Source organism: Argiope bruennichi, chromosome 10, assembly GCF_947563725.1.
Source record: "Argiope bruennichi chromosome 10, qqArgBrue1.1, whole genome shotgun sequence".
In the NCBI taxonomy this organism is placed as follows: Eukaryota; Metazoa; Arthropoda; class Arachnida; order Araneae; family Araneidae; genus Argiope; species Argiope bruennichi.
Genome location: NC_079160.1, coordinates 30,010,928 through 30,029,827, shown reverse-complemented (window position 1 = coordinate 30,029,827; position 18,900 = coordinate 30,010,928). Strand labels below are relative to the sequence as shown.

The 18,900-nt window shown below is 31.5% G+C and overlaps 1 protein-coding gene across 2 annotated transcripts in view; it reads right to left on the bottom strand.

Annotated features, from left to right (window-relative positions):
- Nucleotides 1-391: 391 nt before the first annotated feature.
- Nucleotides 392-18,900, bottom strand: part of LOC129987914 (transmembrane protein 163-like) — a 30,652-nt gene continuing 12,143 nt past the window's right edge. For both annotated transcript variants that reach the window (XM_056095913.1, XM_056095914.1), the window contains exons 2-8: nt 16,816-16,947; nt 12,918-12,961; nt 12,121-12,212; nt 11,101-11,197; nt 8,750-8,861; nt 8,488-8,629; nt 392-875 (exon numbers count right to left, since the gene is read on the bottom strand). In XM_056095913.1, the coding sequence (XP_055951888.1) occupies nt 812-875; nt 8,488-8,629; nt 8,750-8,861; nt 11,101-11,197; nt 12,121-12,212; nt 12,918-12,961; nt 16,816-16,947 (683 nt within the window). In that variant the 3' untranslated portion in view covers nt 392-811. The remainder of the gene's footprint in view (nt 876-8,487; nt 8,630-8,749; nt 8,862-11,100; nt 11,198-12,120; nt 12,213-12,917; nt 12,962-16,815; nt 16,948-18,900) is intronic.

Here is an 18,900-nt window from a genome sequence, read left to right as displayed (position 1 = left end):
AATTCTTTCAATATTAAAGGGACTGCATTTCGCTGCAATCTTTACGGTATTTCACTGTACTGCAAAGTTTCACAGAGCCTTTATTGACGACTTAGACTATAAAATAATGATGTAAGCTTAAAATAAATGTTAGACAAAAAACTAATGTTGGATAAAATCGTTACATAATTTTATTTCACTTGCTCATCGCTTAAAAATAATCAAATTCTGATCTAGACTTAATCAATTTTCTTGGTTCTCTCTAAAGTTAATTAACGTTCTTGTTCTTTAGATGTTGACTAGTTTGTCCAAAAAAAAATCTATTTTTCTTCAAGAAATAAACATTACTAATAAGCATGTTTGATATTATGCCTTGTTCGTGCTGTAGGATTTTAATAGAAAAATACTCAAATTGCACAACGAGATCACTTTAATTTCAACAATAAAATCAGAGTTTAGTTTACACATATTAAATATAAAAGCAACGTATCGCAATGTGCGCGTATGTTACAGAAAGACCTCGTGATATGCATTTAAAATAGTAGAAACAAAGAACAAGTTAAAATTCTGAACCGGAAACAATGAAAGCTGTACAAGAACTACTGGACTTGGAGCCTCTGTCCTGCGGTCAGGAAGTGCGCCCTGGCGTGCGGTCATTGAAATGGTCAGCTTCGACCGACCTGCGGACAGTTGACTTGCAATGTAATGCTTCGTCTCCAGCACTGAAGAATATTTGGCACATGTGCCGGATTGGTCAAGACGTTGATGCATGGCATCTACATTTGACGTGTTGTAGAGTGTGAGCTTGTTGTAGAGTAAGGGGGCGTGCCGCTCACACTGCAACCCCCACAAGGAGGGGCGTGGTTTCTGGATTGTGTTTTCGCCTGCACAGCACCCTGAAAAGAGAAGATTTATGAAATTCGTGACATAGGGTATTAAAAAACATTGATTGTATATTATCCAACAGGATATTTCAGAATGACGTTGAAAAATTAAAGACCATATTAGGAGAACAAAAATCAATAATTTTGTTCTAGTTCAACAACGGATTGTAAAACCTTCCGCACTTTTGTGCATGCGTTAGGATGGGTTTAATTTGTCAAAATAGGGGTGAAGGGAAAGATGAAAGGAGGAGATGTTTACATTTACTAGTATCTAATGGGGAAATCCAAGGTCAAAGGATACCGGCAAGGTCAAAGGATATCGTTCCGCATCTTACCCCTTAATGAGATTGAGTCTTCGAAATATGGTTGTCTCAGAATCCGTTGACGAACTCTACGACAGAGAAATTCAGTATTAGACTGAAAGTTTACTTTGCATCATTTTCCCACGCAACATCCTCAAGTACCCATAATAACACATAAAAAAGGAAATCAGAAAACAAAAATTAAGGATAAACTTAAAAATCATTCTTTTACTTTAGAGACTTACTTGAAATATCGATTATACTCTGTTTCACCCTAACTTGGCAGTAGTGTATATTCTAGGCTAGCCGAATCGCAGTCGTCGTCAGGGGAACAGGGTTACTTTAAAGTACAAAGTTACTAGAAATGCAGATCGCTGGCGAAACTTTATCTCGCAAATTTTTCGCCAAATAGTAAATATTTACTTTATCATATTATCACTTTATCGGAGAATTAGTTGTTTCCTTATTTTCATTATTTTTTCAATATTATTGACACATTATTTTAATAAATCATTAAAGTTATTTCCTTTCGTTTCACCGTTTCTCAAAAGAAAACAATATATCTTTCAATATTCTGTAAAGCGTAGTTCGGCTAATGTTTTTCGAAAAGATATCTGTATCATTGTTCACATCTTTTAAAACTTTATCTAATGTTGGGATCTCATTTCTACGAAAATATGCATAGATTTTTCGTCAAATATAGGATAATGTAAAATCATCATATTTTACAAGACCTGAATGTTTACCTACTGAGCCAGGTCACTTCTTTCCATGGGTACTTAAAGGACTGGATCCCTTTATTTTTATTATTTTTTTTTTTTCAAAAAGAAAACTGTTCATTGCGAAACAACTGTAAGGTGCGAAACTTTATCGACGATTTGATTGATAGAATCTTAAGGGTTTTCTCGGAGTCGAGAATAAACATTTAATATGTTTCTGCGTGCTACACTTTTTGTTGGTTTCACTCGTCTTGAAGGTGTGCACAGCGTAGTCGATGATAACACTTTCTCTTTTTCAAACATTTTAGAAGTTAATAGAAATGACGAATCGAATAAATATTCACCAAACAAAACTAATAACTACTAATGCGATTAATAGTATCAAAAATATCAGCTGCTAAAAAAGCGAGAATAAAAAAGTACGAAAGATAATAATGGTTGCGAACTGAATGAAGTTGAGTTGGCGGAGACGTAAAAGAAAAGCGCGCCAAATATTTGACCTTGAAGACCGGTTCTAGCCAAAGTAGAATTCATTATGTCAATCTTTTAGTTTTATTCGTTCGCTTTATTTACAAAATACTTAACATATAAGCACTTCTAACTTGAGAATAATTTTAAATACATATTGATAGAAAAAGGATTTCTGTAATTTATGATATTATTTGATAAATTTCTGCGCATTTTAACTATTTTAAAGTCGGAATTGATGGGGAACTCTTTCCCAACGCGGAGCGTCACATTTTCTACCTTTTACAATACTGCCAAGTTAGGGTGAAACAGAGTATAATTGAAAATTGGCTAAGAATTGAATAAAGCCATCAATGGTTTTTCTGTATCCCGAAAGTTCACATACAGCACCTCTTTAATGCTTTAAACAGTACAATTAAAAATATCCTGTCAAATAATTAAAATGAGCATCAAATCGCTTAAACCGGGTTTAAAAGATTTCATATCCGATTTATAATCTACGAAGCAAGTGCATACGTTGCAACGAAACTCCACTTTAATCCTGTATAATTACAGTACTAATATAAACGCGACTTTGTTGATGTCCTGGGGTTCCGTACCTCATTTAATTAACTATAATACGACGGATAACCATTCATGCTTAATTGGATGCAGTCTAGACTGATGGTCCGAAGATTTAATTTCCTGGCAATAGCATTATCTTAATACAAAATTTCTTATGGTTGATATCCAAGGTAGTTCCTATCGTTTATTATTTTACAGAGGAAGAAATTCAGTAAACTCTAGCAGGTAGTATCCCTTTCAATATCATGAAAATCTTTTTCCTGTATTTCATTTGCCAAGCTCAACTGAAGTTTTTATTTACCAAAACATATTCCAAAAAATTTCTTGGTTTTAATTTATATAAATAGCGATGGATTCCAAAAGGTGAATATTTCGCCAAACTCGCTACTTCTTTGAAGAGAAGTAAAATTTGTTACAAGAAAAAGTATTTGATAATTCAATCGCTGGAAAAAAATATCCCTATATATGCCTATTTTTTTTTAGAAATAACATTTTTAATAAACAAAGTGAATAATTTAAGATATGCAGTCGATTGATTCATTATAAACATCGGTTTCATCTACTCTATCGGATTCATTTTTATTTATTCACGATTTAATCAAATATTGCATTTGAAAGAAGCTCCTTGAGGGTAAAAAGCATATTTTTAAAAATTTCGATAGAAAACTCGGTATAAATCTGACGATTTTGTTCGAAGAATTAACAATTGAATGTTTCGGAGAAGTTTTACTTTTATAGAACAATGCAATGCAGCAAAACCAAAATGAAAATCAGATTTCAATTTCATATTGTCTATTCCCTTATCTATTATAATTATGTTTTATCCCAGTATTCTTTTTTATTAGTCATTTGGCATGCAGACTTAATTTCAAGTTAAGTTTAACCCTTATTCTAATTTCGCTCCAAATTGCACACATTTATCTCGTATAATAACCTAGCATGAAAATGGTAATTAGCTTCTGTTCAGAAATATTTGGATTCATTTACAAACACTATTTGAAAATTCTACAGCTGGAACTTCAATCTTTTCTTGTATATACATATTCAATTAATCCGCATTCTTAAAATTCTTCTTTAACTGCTTGAAATCAACCTTCCGAGTTGAATGAGGTTCTGGGTTTCTCACGCTTTTACGAATCCAATTTCTGTAGTTTAAAACTGCCCAAAGAATTCATATTTGTAAAGTAACTTCTAACTCGGCTACATGCGGAACACTCCTCTTAAAACTATGTAATTTCTTAATGCTTTCCAATATGCTTTTTTCCCTACCAGATTGTGGCAAAAAAAGTTGGTTGGTTGACTTCTTTCATAACTAAACAATTGAACAATTCTAGTCATAAAGTTTACAATTTAACGAGGGAAAGAATTATAGTGATCAATTGCAAAAAAATTATGTATTTCGAAAAAAAAAAAAATACTAAGCCAAAATCTCCAGATTGAATTGTTTGGCAATTATATTTTCTTTTTATACCTTGAACAAGATGAAATAAAAATATACAAGGAAAACATTTTCCCCTTAATATTTTTTACTTGCAAAATATGGCCCGTTTATTTAAGGATCCTTGCCATGACTCAAATTTTTTATACTGAGGAAAAGAAATTTTCTTGTCTAATAAAAGCGTTTATTGTTTATTTTTTTAGTAAGGAAGAATATGTTCATGTTCACTTATATATGGATAATCAAACGAACAGTTAGTCACTTTTCATATTTACTTTATAACTGGACGCATATCTAAAATTTGTAATAAAATCACATTTCAAATTCCATCTATTTTGTTAGATACAATTTTGAGTTCGTGTTCACCGACAGTGATAAACTAAATTTCAAAATATTTTAAAACACGGAACTAACAGACGAAGATTCTTAAAAATAAATCTGACCGATATTTTGAAAGTTTTTATATATAATACCTATACAAGAAAATTTTAGTTCTTAATAAAGTTCGCAACTCCTTTCCACTGAAATACAATTTCCAACATTCAGCCCTCACGATCGTTTCTATTCAAATGATAAAATACATCTTCTGCCATGTCGAGTTGTGTAATTCATACACTTGCATAAAAGAGCATCACAGCCAGCTACCGAACTGAATATTTCAAAAGATATCTTCACTACCCAGCTTTACATGAAGGCTCGCCAGCTTTCGATGTCATTTATAAAATTCCAAGTACATCTTCCTGTGAAACAAGTTTCATCCCCAGAGAATGGAGTGGAAACTGGGAAGCCTTCCTTAGGCCACCGCTACCCCTTGTGGTAACGAGGGACTTTGAAAGAGCCGTCAGTGTTTATGTGCGAAGGTAGTAATTAATTATTCGGGGTGAATCGTTAAATAGACAATAGGTTTTCCTTTAATATAAAGAAAGGAACGCAGGTTTCGAATAGATTTAAAACTTATTCATTTGTCAAGTAAAGAATACTTGGTTTAAGAATGACTACTAAAATGTAATTTGATGTCGAAAAACTGCTTTTCTAATATTTAAGTCACACTTTTAAGGTATACGACTAGATTTTTTTTCTTCTCTCCCAAGACTCGATTCTTTGTATGTTTGCATGAAAAGGATAGAATGGGAAAAAAAACACCTATGAAACCAAAATTGAAAAAATTAGGGTGGGGGAGGGCTTTTTTGGCTGAAAAGCGGTATAAACCAAAAATTCTGGTTTAGGTGTTAATCAAACGATTCGCTTGATTAACACCTAAACTGAATAAACTGAGACACCTAAACTGAGCTTAAACTTTTAGATAGCTTAGGAAATATATTATCTAGTTTCTGAGCTGTGTTTCTATCCATTTATTATCTATCGATTATCCATTTTTTTAAATATTGGAACTCGATTGATAAACAATAACAATAATTTATCAAAAAAAAAAAAACAGTAATATCTTTGAATAGGACTGGGTTATCAAATAGGGAAAGAAGGCAACTAAAACTTTTAGGAATTTTTCCCACATATATTCAAATTTATTGCAAAATCAATAGTTTCTTCCTTGCAATTTCTTAACGCCTTATAAATCATCAGTTGAAGGAAAAAATGTTTTAATATTTTGAATTCATTAAAAAATAATTTTACCATGTTGTTTAGAATTACTTTCAAATTTAAAAATTTCAAGATCTTTTTACATGTGATACTGAAACTTATGAAAATATTTTTTTTTAAATTTTAGGTTGTAACATGCTGTATTAAAATTTACATTGATATCTTAAAGACATCGAAAGATTCTGCTTACAGAAAATGAATAGTGGCATCGAAATCCTTGCAGAGCTTAATCCAGCTCTAACATTGAACAGAAAATTATATCGATAAACTAATATTAATTGAAATAGTTTAAATTAGCTGGACTATTTGATTTCGTAACAAATGTTTATAAGATGTTTAACTTTTGCACTCATTTCAAGGAGATTCTCGGCCAATTCTTCCATTACCGTAGCAACTCAAATAAGGAAACCCGAGTTTAGTTAAAGTCCCGTTTTAAAGCAACACCATTTGGGGACGGTTCACGTAATTATGAACCGAGGTCAGATAACGAGGATGAAACATGAGGTGACATCCTGACGGAGTTGGCTTGTACCAGATCAGTTTACACGACGGTTCCTCGGTGGAATCGGGGTCTTGAAACAAACCCTCCAGTTCCGAAACCGAGACCTTACCAGCAGGCGACCGCGGCTCTTAACGCTTTTAACGCGGCAACGGTGCGCCTTCGTCCCACCCTCTGCGCTAAGATATATGCTTATTATACATGTAATATCCGCTGCAATAACATAGAAAAACCTTGTGTAGGCCGAGTTCTCGTCCCTCGCGCATAGCTAATATTCTTTGAAGACGAATTATCTCGTCCCTCGCGATGAAAGTGTTAAAGTTCGAGTGTAAAAGGTTAAAATCGTAACTACAACTGTTGATCCAACGATCATAATGCTACAATTCTTTAATTTTCGGAAACGGCTAGATTTTAAAATGTGAATTTCAAATTTGAACACTCACAACTGCATTAAATTTCTTCCACAACATGAAAAACCTAGAATTACTGAATGATAAAGATAGCAGCGTTTCCTACATATTTCAGTCGGTGACAAAAGCGCCGATTTATGTATTTTTAAAGGTCATATCAAGGCTTATTTGTAATACTGACTGGAAAAAACGTTAGGATTACAGCCAAGTGACCACTAATGGTCAAAACAATATGGTCACATCTTTATCAAGATGGACCCAGGGGATCTTCATTAGCTAATGGGAGCCGAGTAATAATGACCGATGGCCAATAAGCGATGAAAGGTAGAAGTTAATGGCCTTCAAAGACACGCAAAAACTCGGGTGTCGCAGCAAGACATCTTATGATGTTACAGCTTATAGGAAATGGATACATTTTATCGTATCTGTAAATAGACCTCGCGCTGTTTTATCATCAAATGATATTTATGCCATTAGTTAATGTCGCGAGGCTTCTATAAGTATCAATTTGAAATAATTAAGGTGATATGTTTAGCAATTGGATCATTTTTTGTCACTCGTTTGAGTATTCAATAGATAAAAATGGCGTGCAAAAAAGTGCGATATTGAGCATATCGAAAAAATCGTATTTAGTCAAGATATTTCGATTTTATAAAAACACTTATCAATTTTTCATTGAAGGTATACGACCATATTTAAAATTATCCATATTACTAAAAATTAAAGTATTTTTGTTGAAAAATTCCAGAACTGTTTTTACCTTTATTATGGTAATTAGAAAATTACGTTAAAAGCCTATTTAAATAAATTTCATCAAAACAAATCGCAAAACAAAGTAAAAAAAAGTACCGCACAAACATTGCAAATAGAAATTGTTATTCCTTCGCAGAAAAAAAAAAGAATTGAATGCAAAAAAAAAGAATTTAATAAAGTTGTCGCTTTGATGCCCCTGTAATACTTAATATAAATTTGAATTTTAAATTCACAAATACTTTACGAATTTTTTTACTTAATAGCATAGAAGTTTCTTTTGGAAGTGGCAATACTACGTTTCCACTTAATAGTTGCGAACCTTTTCACTCAAAAAAATTTATGCAAATCAATTTTAGGGTTTTATTTTGTTATATTTTAAGCTGATATAGGATATCCCTAAACTAAACTACCTAAAAATTCCTAAATATGCCATATGTATGGGATTACTGCTCATTTAACTGGAAGTCTCGACTTTCATTTGGAATACAAATTGGCGAGATCGGACTAATGGCTAGAACGAGATTGGTTCTTTTGTTTTGCCAATTCTTTCAGCTTGTTCGCTATCAGAATTTATACTTAATTCAGATCATTTATTTAATTGGATTACTCTAGTTACGACATCGCAAAAAAGAAATAATCTAATTAAGAAGTAATTAGATGTGAACTGATTAGATGGATATTAAGGCGAGTCACGTGAGAGGTGACGCGTTAGTTTTTTTCCAAATGCGACATATAAAAGCTTCTAAGGAAAACTTAAAGACTTCAGCTAATTCAGTTTATGAGAGAGTTACAATGTAATTTACAGATAGCTTTATAGCAAAGTTAAAATCAAAACTTTTCGAATTCAGAAAAAATTATCTAGCTTTTCTTACTTGAGGCCACCAACGAAGAGGATGACTGCCACGACAATGCTGGTGATGGGATCGATCGTCCATGCTGATGGGTGATAGAAATACAAAATATCGCTCACAGCCAGCATCATTGCTAGGACTGCACTCAGAGAAGTGTTGATCGCTGCAAAAAGGTGACAGCATTTCAGTCGCGAGTAAGGTAGAAAAATGAAGATCCTTTAGGAAGTAAAAATATTCCTATTAAATGCGTTTTATTTTTTAGAATTCATAGCAAGCTACTTACCTTCAAGTATTAGCGATTGACTTTTCATCTTTTTGCCCAGCATGTATTTGGCACAACCCAGCACTGAATTCATAACTCCACCCACGCCAGCGAGGATGAAGACATACATCAGCTAAAAGAGAGTGGGATTATTTTTTAACTTATCATTATCATTACTACTTATCATTTAACTTATTATTATATCGGCACAAAGTATGATGTTATATGCAGCATTTTTTTTTAATTGAAGTATTCTCTAAAGTATTTCGATAGTACTGTATTTCAATATCAAAATCTTGAATATTTTTTTTTAAATAATGTAGATTAAAAATATTTAAATTTCAATTATAATCTTCAAATTACTTCTATTTAAAAAATTAATATTTCCCCAAATTATATTAATGAACTGAGAATGGATTTGAAGATGCATCTAATTTAAAATTAGTAAAGCCTTTTAATTGTTATGCAAAAATCGGGAAAATTTAGTTGTATATCATTTTGTATATAAAGTATAGTAATAAATTGAATGCTTACAGCATTTATATTATCTCAATATAATGATAATTTTAATTAAATAGAAGTCTTAAACTGGGCCCAAGTTTAGTATTTTAAAAAATACGGATTAAAAAACCTTGAGAATAATCTCTTCATTTTTATTTGCTTATGTATTTTCCTTAATATAAATAAAATACGAATGTTAAAATATAGGAATAATTTTGAAATTTTTGCATAATAAATGAAAAATAAAAACAATGAATAAGTCAATAAAGTTGATACTTTTACTGTTTTTTTATGGTGGTAATATACCCAATTAATATTGGAATGAGTTATAAATTAAACAGATGAATGATAGTTAACTATTTGATAAACTGATTTATATATGTTCACACAAAAATTATACGATTTTTTGCTATTCCTATCACGGCCTGTCATAAATTGCAAAGAATAATGAAATTAAAAAAATAAACTTTTTTATACTTATTATACGATATAACAAAGTCTCAAAGTTAAAAATTTAAGGAGTGTAATAAACAACGTGGAAAATTTATGCAAAAAAATTACGAAAGAGTCAACTGTATAATATATTACTATGGAAGTTTAAGCAGTAGTGGTATCAAAATTAAAAATCAAATTATGAAAATTGTTTGAACAAAAAAAAAATCCATTTTTTCAGAACTTCATTTCAGTAAATATATTGCATCAGCTGAACCAAGTGATAAATGAATGTTTTAAATTTATGGGCTCTATTTTATTAATATTTTAACTCTACTAATCAATATTTTCTTAAGGCAGAAATTAGGTTCTCTAAATGTAATCGGACAGATTCAGGAAGTTTTCTGTAAATGATTAACGCCTTTCCCATATTTCAGGCTCTTATTTATAATGGGTTTCATTTATAATGTCCGCGATTTTGTAATGTGGGTTGTTTTTGAGCATGTTAAATAATTAATGGTATTCAGACTCGACGTCATTATTGTATAGTGGGTTTTTATTTAATATAAAAAGGTTGAAAATGACGCAGGTCGCTTAAATCAAAATAATTTAGTTTAAAATTAAATGGAAAAATGCCCGATTCAAAATTCAGCTCCAATAGAGCATGAATAAGTGTTCTTGCTCAGTTAGTTCCATTCCATTTGATCTTGTACAAAATTCAGATATTTTTCGGTTAGCCGGGCGCAAGTGTCGCAAATTGTGAACCAAATGCAAATTTGGCGATTTTTCGCTTGCGCCCGGCTAACGGAAAAGTACCCAAATCCATACCAATTCTGACCCGAAACTGAATGAGAAAAATTTCCAAAACAATCTGTTACCAATATTACGTCAAACAATGCTGTCTTGTACCTTTTGCTTACAATGACGATTAGCATTCAGGCATTGAAATACAAATTTGAATTTTTAAGTCGAAAGAACCATTTAAAAATATGTTCAAACTAGTTTTGTCATTTAAGATTTTTGGATGTCTTGAGAAATTATGCTACTAATGTCGTGTAATTTAGAAATTCGTAAATCAAGGGGATAATTTCAAAAGATGAACTGAAAATTCATAAAAAACATTAACAAAGAAAAGTGTTGATCAAAGGAAAAATATATAAACGGGTGTCTTGAAAGATTAGTCGCATGTCTTTTTAAGCAATTATTTTGGAACTGCAGTTTCGAAATGAGACCACATGTAGCAAACATGAAAAAAGTAGGCCTCGAGGCAGTCCCACTTTTTGTAAAATTCTAGAAATGCAAAGTTTCTTGAAGCAATTTAATATGGCTCAAAAAAATTTTACTTCGAAAATTTTGGTAATTTTATATCAGTGAAATAAAAATTCATTTCGAATTGATTTAAAAAAAAAAGAATTAAAATTTCGTTCCAGAAAACTTACTTGTTGCGGAATGTGATGAATAGCCAAGTCATGCGCAGACTTCGCTATGATTCCAACAGATGACAAACAAAATAATATCCCTAAGCAAATGCAGGCCCTGGAAGAAATTATGCATTAGAGAGCGCCATTAAATCTTGATCATAAAATACAATATGTAAAGTAACTACAAAGAATCCGCAACATTTAAGATAAAATTTCTACTAGTCATTTCTATAGGTATAGATTTAATTTTCGAAAATGAAGCGTCGAAGAATTTCAACCAAAATTTAGCAGTTTATGAATGAAGTAATTTCAGAATATAATCTGACTTGTAATTTAATACATACAATTTTTTAAAGATAAGGCCATTAAGCGACTGCGCTTTATTTCTCTTGTAGAACTTGGATCTTTAGTATTAAAATATTTTGGAAGATGGAATAATAAACTCAATTTATGCGATGTCACAGTCGTATGCTACTTGATTCTGTATATCCACCAGTAGGACTTTTATTGTTGCTTGTTCTAATTTCAAAACTAATATGCATGCTAGTTGCAAGATGAAATCGATGCACAAATTCGAGTGCACCATGTGAGCATAATGGGATTCTCGTTTACCATAGACAATTTTAAAATTAATACAAGCAAATTTCGTTTCCTTTACAACTGTAATACCGTAGCGCGCGAAACGGCCATTCAAGTAAGTTACGGCCACCGCTTGAATATCCTTCCGTTAAATATGACTGACATGGATTTTTTCTGTCATTTTTCTTTCGCCCTCAAAGACGGGAGAGTAGAGAACAAAAATCTCATAATAGCCAAGCTTAGCTTTTTGCACATTCCATTGAGAATATGAGCTGTTTTAATCTTTAGAGATGGATAGGGAATTTCTAATCTTTGAAGGAGACTTCGGAAGCTTTAGTATTTTAGAATCGCCGAGTTACGAGATTTTCAGCAATCAAAACGTTAAGAAAAACTAAATATTTGTGCACTACAGGATTTTAAAAAATATTAAATAAGCGACAAAAATATATCGATACTTACACATTTTCTTTGAAATCCGAGTGAGTTGACGTCGATCCATAGAATCTCCAAACAACCAAAGTTGCTGCAAGCACATCCAGCAGACAATCCAGCTAATAAAAATTATAAAAGGAAGTCCTCTTTAGTTCACTGGAATTTTACACTAGTATTAAAAAATGCAAGTCAGAAATATAACCTAACGCACCCAATAAATACACTTACATAATTATCACTAAAGGCCGTGCCCAATGATTGCCTACCACAAAATAGAACCACAAACGACTAAATTTTTATTACCTTCGCTTTGTTTATTACGTACCACTTAACGGTGTTTAATGTTACCCTCTAGAGTAGAGACAAGTTGCCTCCGCTGCTTTGTCTGGCTCAGAGGACATCCATTCTTCAGAATAATTTGGAACAGCAACTCTTTGGATGTCTTCAGAAAACCTGTTGGAGGTTCACTGAATTGTGGTTAAGTTTTACGAAACACGAGAAAGTGACTAGAAGAAAGCACACGACAATGCATCTTTTAGAAAGTCCAAAACATTTTGAACACAACCAATTTTAAAACCAAAATACGATACTCAAATGCAAAACAAAACCCATTTGTACCATTGTGGTGTCAGCCCAAGAAAACCCCCATGTGTTATTTTAATGTCAGCTTGTGTCCACACCTTGTCTAACAAAATAGGGCTGGTTACCTGGAGAGCCTAAGGGAATACTGTACCGATTTGTCTGATTTCGTAAAAACAATCACTATCAATAGAACATAATTTGTATAGTTAAAATTTTAATATATGTACAGGAATTGCACTTACAGCAAAAGCATATCCAGCTGAACTGTCTGTAACTGCAGCACAAACTAAAATAGAAAAAAAAAACAGAATTAATAACGTACAATAAAATGGAAAGACAAATTTACAAATGCTGTTAAAGATTTCTTAAACACAAACGAAAGAATGAAAAGCGTTTATTTCCTATCTACATTAAACATTTATTGAACTCGAAATCGGGCCGAATTTGTTAGTTGTTGTTTGGCAATGATTCGTAATTTTGGATTGTTTATAAGTTTAAATCGACACAATATAAGAACGATTTTATTCTTTATTTACTAAAACTATGCAATTTGAACAAAAATTAGTAAGCCGTCCAATTTCAGTTATTAAAAATCGTTGGAGAAAATGAAAACATGCAGGATTTTTAATAGGAAGCGTCAACCTGAAATAATGAAATATTTTCAAGTAAAGTAATAAAGTGAAATATCGCAATTTTAAAAACATCTTAAAATACACATTTTATTTTTCAATCTCCTATTACATGCATTATACATCTACTACGAAAGATTTTTAAATTTAAAAATTAAGATTTAGTTTAGAAATTGTTGAAAAATTAATATTCGAAGCTCATGCTATTTCAAATAATCGAAATTTAGTAATTAATACTCAATTCTGATATCCAAAAAAACTAATTAGACGTTTAAATGCTTTGTTGGCGTTCGTTGGTTAAATTTAACCCTTTGAACTCGGATGACGACTCACCATTCAAGATGGTGCATCATTTTAACATTCATTCATTTATTTAATTTCGATTGTTAAAAGTACCAAATTAAACGGGGGAATAAAACAATTATATTTTCAGATCAATACACAAGTCTTTGTATTAAGTGAATAATTATGAATCAAATTACTTTTTTGAGTGCAAATGGTTAAAAAAGATGACGTAATTACTTCGACTAGCAAACAAATTTAGTTATTGTAAATTTCAGTGAAGGTCAGTTTAAGGCTAACAAATGCATGCAATCAAATTCCCGGTAGAGGTATAAGTTGACTTGATACATTTATAATTACTAGTAGAAAAGCACAATTGTATAGAGGCAAGATAGAATAGTGGTCCCAAAAGTATACGATTTGGGGGGGGGGGGGGATTAAGAGATCAGGTGCTGTAACTCCCATATTTACAATAACTTTCTATTTGGAAAGATTACCGATAGTGTATTTCTAATATGAAGCTTGCTAATTGGAAGTGCTATAATAGCCAGTATTATTTAACTTTGCATAGGACTAATGAAACAGGGGGGGCTAGTATAACTTTATACAAAATATATCAATGCCATCGAAATTTTGGATCTAGTATGGAACGAAAATGGACCTACATTACATAATAGGCATGCCATACAGCAAGTCTACTTGTAAACAACCTATAATATTTTGCAGTGGCATCTAACAACATTGCTGCTATTATATTTAAAATTATTCAGCCTCGCACGCAGTATTGTAAATGCAGTCAGCTATTGTCCAATTCAGGCTCTTAGAGTAGGATTTCCATTTTGTATAGCAGAGAATGCTGTGATCCAACCCCAGCTTCCTTCATTATTAAGATTAAACCTTCAGAAACTTCCAATTCTAATATATATTTGCTAATATTGTTGCGAGTTAAAGATAATTGTGAATTCGGCAATTTGAGTAAACAATTGGAATACATTCACTTTTCATTTGTTATATTAATATTTGTAATTTCTCCCAAACTATTGTTACCACATTCTTGAAATTTTCCTAATTCGAGGACGAATTTATATTAAATCAGTGAAGTGTTCAAGAGAATTATACTCTTAAACAAGCCTGGGTCATTAACCCATTTAAATGAAGTACAGCTTTTAAACACATTGTAATAAACTTGCGCACTAAAAATTAATGAAAACACAGAAACGAATAATTTGAAATTTCTGGGAACATAATCTTTATAAGCATTTTCCTATTTTTTATTACCTGGGAGCTCGAAATAGTTCGCATCTAGTTTAATGGGAATTCTTTTAAGTTTAATGAAGATAGTTTTGTCGCAAACTATCGCAAAAGTCTATTCAAGATCTTTGGAGCATGATGATCATAATTAGATTCGAGAATCCAAGTTTCAATACTCTATACAGTTTAGAATTTGAATAATTAACTGCTTCACTGCTCAATGTAATGTCAATAAAGGATTTTTCATCTATCAAATTATAAATGTTTCTACAATCATTAACACATTCTCTGCGATATACAAATTAGATGCCAGTGCTTCCTACAAATAACTTGTAGGAAGCACTGGTAAGTTCCAGTAAAAGTGCTTCCTACAAATAACTTGTAAATTATAAAAATTAATATTCTCTGTGGCCTATTAACATGAATAATAGTTTGGATAAGTTGAACAAGTCAAATTTCTGAACCAAAACTGAGATATATCCAAAAGGAACGAGTTTATAAATAATTAGACGTCATTTAATGTAATCTGTTAACCTAATTTAAGTATTAAAAAATTTTACATGAAATTAGAAAGAAAAATAATTAAGCAATGGTAATTTACAATTATTTTTCATTATGCTTTTGCATTTAAATTACAATTGTTCAATCAATATACATATCTACTAATAATATAGCAGATAATTTATTCACCGCAGGCCAAACCCATCTAATCTAGAAACATTAAATTTGGTACAAATATACTTGAGATGGGCAATAGAGGTCTCAGGACGACTGTTTGAATTTTAATTAAAAGTTAATGACTTTGGCATTTTTCTTTGGTAGCTTTCAAAAATATAGCATACATACGATTTTTAAAACGATTAAATTTTCAAATACATATAGATATTAAAACGTCGCGCAATTTTCTGAATTCTGAGAATTTAAAACATTTTATATAATTTCCAACATATTTCATTTGTTGACATGAATTTCAAACAGTTTTCATTAAGTATTTAATAGCGTGATTTTTTTCTGTTAGAAATTAAAGATTCGATTTATTATCTGCAGGCATACACGAGGAAATAGAAAGTGAAGTAACATTATCGCGAAAGACGTCGTGCAATTAGAAAACGCATTATCAAAAGCGCAATGCATATAAAATGGCACTATGTGCGTTTTATGGCACAAAAGCCATCTTTGGCTAAACTGTGCTACACCCTTGGAATTCAAATACTATCAATTTATAATAAAATCGAAACATGGAATTTCCACAAAATCCAAAATGTGTAGAAGAGATAAGAGTAAAAAGATCAAAAAATGCAACCATAATGTACTAAAATGTATGGCTAATGTTTATATACGATTGATTATAACGAATATTTTTTTAGTTAAGAAAGGTTAACATGCGGAGTTTTGGAAAGCAACTCCGCCAAAATCAGAGTGAGATTTCTGATAAAAGGTATACACGAGGAATAAGAAAGTGAAGTAATCACACAGCGAAAGACATCGCGCAATTAGAAGAATTACCTAAAGTGCATTATACATAAAATGGCACTATGAAGCCGTCCTATTTAACTTCTTTGCCGTTCGTAACGTGTCTAGCGCGTTCAAGTGAAGCTTCTGCAGGGTGGCCGTAACGCGCTTCAAGCGTTCTACATTTTAAACCTTTAAAACGCTTTGTAAATATTTACTTGTATTAATTTTTGTTCTAATGCGACAAAAGAAAGGGAAAAAAAATTTCACGGCCAGGAGAGGACGGCGAAATGGTTAATCCATTGGAGAGCTCAATTAGATAATATAAATGTAGAGCTACTAACATATCTATCCAAATGTTATGCTAAAAATTATTATAGTGAAGAAATCGCAAATCAGAAATTATGTACAAGAAACTCCACCGAAATTAATCATAACCAATATTCCTAGCAGATGAGTTGGTCTCTAAAAGCATCTACATTTCATAAATAAAACAAAATATTCGAGTTATCCAAGATAGACTTACCAAAAGCTGCTATTCCAAGGAAGATGTCGAACACCACTGTGATGATACAAGTGAGGAGAGCATACATTCTGTGACGCTCATCCTCGTCTGCCATTTGCATGGACATCTCTTTCAGAGTCACCGACACTCCTTCTGCAAAAGAAAGCTCCAGTTCAGACGGCATATTGATGACAACCTATCCATAAACACTCCAATGATCTTATGCAGGTGCGAAGATTCGCGCAACCGAAAGAAAAGCTCGATTCATATGCAATGTTCGCGTTATGTGTGCTCAGCTGATTCGAGTGATTCACTTTCAGCGGAGAAGCCACTTCGAGGAATTTAGTCATGAATATATAGAGGAAATATTTTGATTGCAAGATGCGAATGTGTCAGCTGGAGTTATTACATTAGAATGTTGAAATATACACTTTTTAAAAAAACGGGCGTTTATTTTAATTGTTTGAATTTCATTTCTTGAATATATCAAGGAGAAAATGTTAAATTGGTTTAATTATAAGTTTGAATTTGTGTTTTATGGCACAAAAACATCTTTGGCTAATTTTAATTATGAATTACGACTAAGGACTACTAACTTTTTACTAACTGACAGCACAGGGCTTAAATAAAGAAATTATGAGCAGTAATAAATATTGATTAAAATGCCTTCTGAAATTTTGAGTTAAATAGCAATTTTAGTTCCACATTTCAAAATAAAATAAAGTAATCTAGATCTTACAAACAAAACAAAATGAGCATACTATAACAAGTGAAAAACATTTTTCCATACAATGAATATATAATTAGATTTGATAACGTTTTCAGTAATTGCAGATTCAATTTATTCTCATATTTTATAAGTCAAAAATTATATCACATTTTTTTGAAGGAAAGAATCTGAAGTTAAAATTTAGGATATAACAAAATTTTTTTTAGATTGAAACGATTAAAATCTTGTAGAAATCTGGTTATTGATATTTTATTATAATTTGGGAAACGAAGTTAATAAAACAAAAGCTTTAATTCCGGGATTGGGAAATTTTTATGAAGTCAGTACCTAAGAAACCGGCACTGCTAAATTAAAAGTTGTAGCCAAAATATCCAATAAATACGCATATCTATTTACTAAATTTTTTTTTATCTCATTAGAATTTGAATTTTCCTTGCAGAATACTCATTTAGATTCTCGTTAGTTCTTTATGGCCATAATAAGTATTACAGCCATAAAGTAAGTGAACATGCAGACTTTATAGTCGCAAGATAAATTTCAAACATTTTCAGTTGGAAATTATTGTGAATATAAGATTAACAGTGTGATTATCTACATTAAAAGAAAAATAGTACCTTTAAATCACGTGTTGCAATATTTTATCTATTTAATGAATCTTCCCACTGTTGAACATTAAATTAGATCGCATGTTAAAATATCCGCAAAATAATTTTTTTTTTCTTAAAAAAAATACGACAGATTTTAGTTGCGTTTTAATTCAAATCTGAATAAATGATGAGAAAAAAAAATGGCCATTTCAAAGTTAATATTGCATAAACAGAATAATTTATAATTAGTCATTAATGTTGATGCGCATTACAGTTAATAATTCATTGTGTGTGTGTGTGTGTGTGTGTGTGTGTGTGTGTGTGTGTGTGTGTGTGTGTGTGTGTGTGTGTGTGTGTGTGTTCAGGATAGTCCGCCAGAGCCTCCAAATTTAGCATAATTACACTTTGAATATGGAGATATGCTCCTCGAAGTGATTTATTTAAAATCTTAAAAAGAGCTTCAATAAAAACTTCAGCGGAAATTTGGTATTTTTCCCACCCTAATTCCCTAAAACGTTGCACAAAATTATCTTTTGCGTCGTTTTAAAATTTCAAAATACTGTTTTTCATGGTGCCTACAAATTTTGCCCAAATTCAGTGGTTTCAATGTTAGAATCGAAATTCGAACCATTTTTATCGTTACTTCAAATATTTAATCGCGTATATTTTTTTGCATTGTTGAAAGCCAAAGATTAATGTTTAATATCCGTTATTTATGCATAAAGAATAAGAAAATGGAGTTGTAGATATGGCATGATGTCACGTGACTTGACGTCACTGGCATAGTTC